At 42.2% G+C, this 2,461-nt stretch overlaps 1 protein-coding gene across 1 annotated transcript in view; it reads right to left on the bottom strand.

Annotated features, from left to right (window-relative positions):
• The window catches only part of Cwh43 (cell wall biogenesis 43 C-terminal homolog), a 53,041-nt gene that overhangs the window by 3,415 nt on the left and 47,165 nt on the right, over positions 1 to 2,461 (bottom strand). Inside the window, exon 17 of the mRNA XM_029477788.1 lies at positions 1,130 to 1,184. Within this exon, the coding sequence (XP_029333648.1) occupies positions 1,130 to 1,184 (55 nt within the window). The remainder of the gene's footprint in view (positions 1 to 1,129; positions 1,185 to 2,461) is intronic.

Here is a 2,461-nt window from a genome sequence, read left to right as displayed (position 1 = left end):
GGGAAGAGAGGGGTGGGGTGGGAAGAGAGGGGTGGGGTGGGAAGAGAGGAGTGGGATTGGGAAGAAGAGAGGGGTGGGGGTGGGAAGAGAGGGATGGGGTGGGAAGAGAGGGGTCGTGGTGGGAAGAGCAGGGTGGTGGTGGGAAGAAGAGAGTAACTAGACTTCAGTATGTATATGTATGTATTGTCAAAGAATAATTTAATAAAAAAATGTAACTTAAATCATTTAGAAGGACGAAGCAGAGCTGTGGGCACTAGAGACTGGGAAGTGTGGGGGAAGCAGAAAGTAGCCACCTAGGAGTCACTGAAGTGTATGCCTGGGTCTCCATAGCACAGCACTGTAGATACTGGGTAAAGCAGCCCACGATCATTTCCAAATGACCACTGTACATCAAAATTCCTGGCACATAAAAATGATTGACATCCAAGGCAACAGACATGCTCTACACCCTGGCTAGTTTGTCATACATTGCCGTCCTGTGTCAAGCTATGAGAACCCAGTCCATAAATGCATGCCAGTGTTATATTTAAATAGAAAAAAATGAGGAAAAACATAGAAGTTTAAAAGTAGCACATCAAAAATAAATGGGAACAGGGAAAAAAAAAGAGAGAAACAAGTTTTATTCTCATCTTATATCTAAGAAAAAATATAAAACCAACTGTAATATCTTGTCAGCCAGCTGCACTTTATAAGAAAAAAGAAAGTGGATAAATGCCAAAAAATATTAGAAAGTGTTTACAGAGATATTATTAGGAAGTTTCTGTTATGGAAAAATACTGGAGAAATATTTATATAGTGTTTTGCTCTGCTAATAAGCAGAGCAAGCAGGAGTGATCTGCATGCTGTCCTTTTCCACCAAGGGAAGGAATTAGGTCCCAGAACAACTCATGGTCCTGGATTCAACCAGAGAACACTGGCTCTGGTGTGAGTATTAGCAAGTGGCCCAGATTGTCATACAAGTTATTTAATCTCTATATAGACTTCTTCCAAAGTAGTATGAAGACTGCTAAGCCCTTGTGACATTGTGCTGAGCTCACAGATTACAACAGTCTTTAGTGATCTCAGTCACAGTGACACTGTCTCCAAAGCAGCCACCATCAGTCACCAGGATGGCAGCCCCACCACTTACCATAGGTTGGACTTTTCCATCTCCACAGCAATCCAATACCTGCGCTGTGAAGGGCCTGCAACCAGAGACACTGGTCAGCCACACCTCTCCCCAACGCATACCCCCAAACAACCAGGGCCATTATTTTATCCTGGAATCTAGCAACAGCCAACATCAGTGAAGCCAGGGTGGCTAGAAGCACTGGGCTAATAGACATGAATCAAAAGAAATTCCATAACACTAGTGTTAGCACACTTTGTGTAGCTAGAGATAGGTACTTGATTTGAACAGAGCACACTGCTGTATAAAGTATTAATGAATTTGTTGATATGTGTGATTTGTAGAGACAACAGCGATACTATCTGTGTAGACATTGTATACAGTGTGTCTGAGTTTTGTCCTTCTGTCTTTCCAGCTCCGGATCAGTGGGATTTTGTTTTTGTTTTCTGACCTATCTTCCAGTTCACAGCTTTCCTTCAACTATGTGTAGATTCTGATGTTAAATCATCTCAGTGACTCTTTTATTCCAGTTGTATTTTTTTAAGAGTTCTAGAATTTATTTTATTTATTTTATTTTATTTTATTGCCAGAATGTTCCAACTTGGCTTCTCCTTAAACCTGGAAATTGCATTTACTCTGTAGGCTGGATCTGATAAATCCCATACTGGCAGCTTCATTAGGTCTGCTTTTCCTCTCTGTTGTTTCTATTGATGGCGGTTTATGCTCAGTCATCTTTGACTGTGTGCTGGACGGTGTATCTGAAAACACTGGAGAGATAATTTCATTTATATTGTCTTTCCCTAAGATTATTGATAGAAATAAAATTATTTTATCTGCACCAGTAAGATGTGTGCATGTGTGCACGTGTGTGTGTGTGTGTGTGTGTGTGTGTGTGTGTGTGCGCGCGCGCACGTTCTGTACATGTAGAAACCAGACATTAACATCAGGGTGTTTTCCTCCTATCACTCTCCACTGTATTTTCCCAGACAGGTCTGTCACTGAGCCTGGCACTCAGTCACTGGCTAGATTAGCTGGTTACTGAGCCCCCAGAACCCCCCTCTCTCTCTGTTACTTCCCACCACTGGAGTTATGGAGGAATGCTGCCACAACCAGGATTTTACAGAGGAGCTGGTGATCCAAACTCAAGAGAAGGCCTTGATGCTTGCACAGCGAGTTACTCACCCACTGAGCCATCTTCCCCAGTCCGTGTCGTTAAAATAATCACAAGTCAGTGGTTTCTTTTTTCCTGAGTCCTGTTCATTTTATTTTTTTTCCTCTCTTCTTTTTTTTTATTAGGTATTTTCCTCATTTACATTTCCAATGCTGTCCCCAAAGTCCCCCATACCCTCCCCC

The sequence above is a fragment of the Mus caroli genome, chromosome 5, assembly GCF_900094665.2.
Source record: "Mus caroli chromosome 5, CAROLI_EIJ_v1.1, whole genome shotgun sequence".
Classification (NCBI taxonomy): domain Eukaryota; kingdom Metazoa; phylum Chordata; class Mammalia; order Rodentia; family Muridae; genus Mus; species Mus caroli.
Note: the sequence above shows the minus strand (reverse complement) of the source record. Positions and strands in the feature narration are given on the sequence as shown.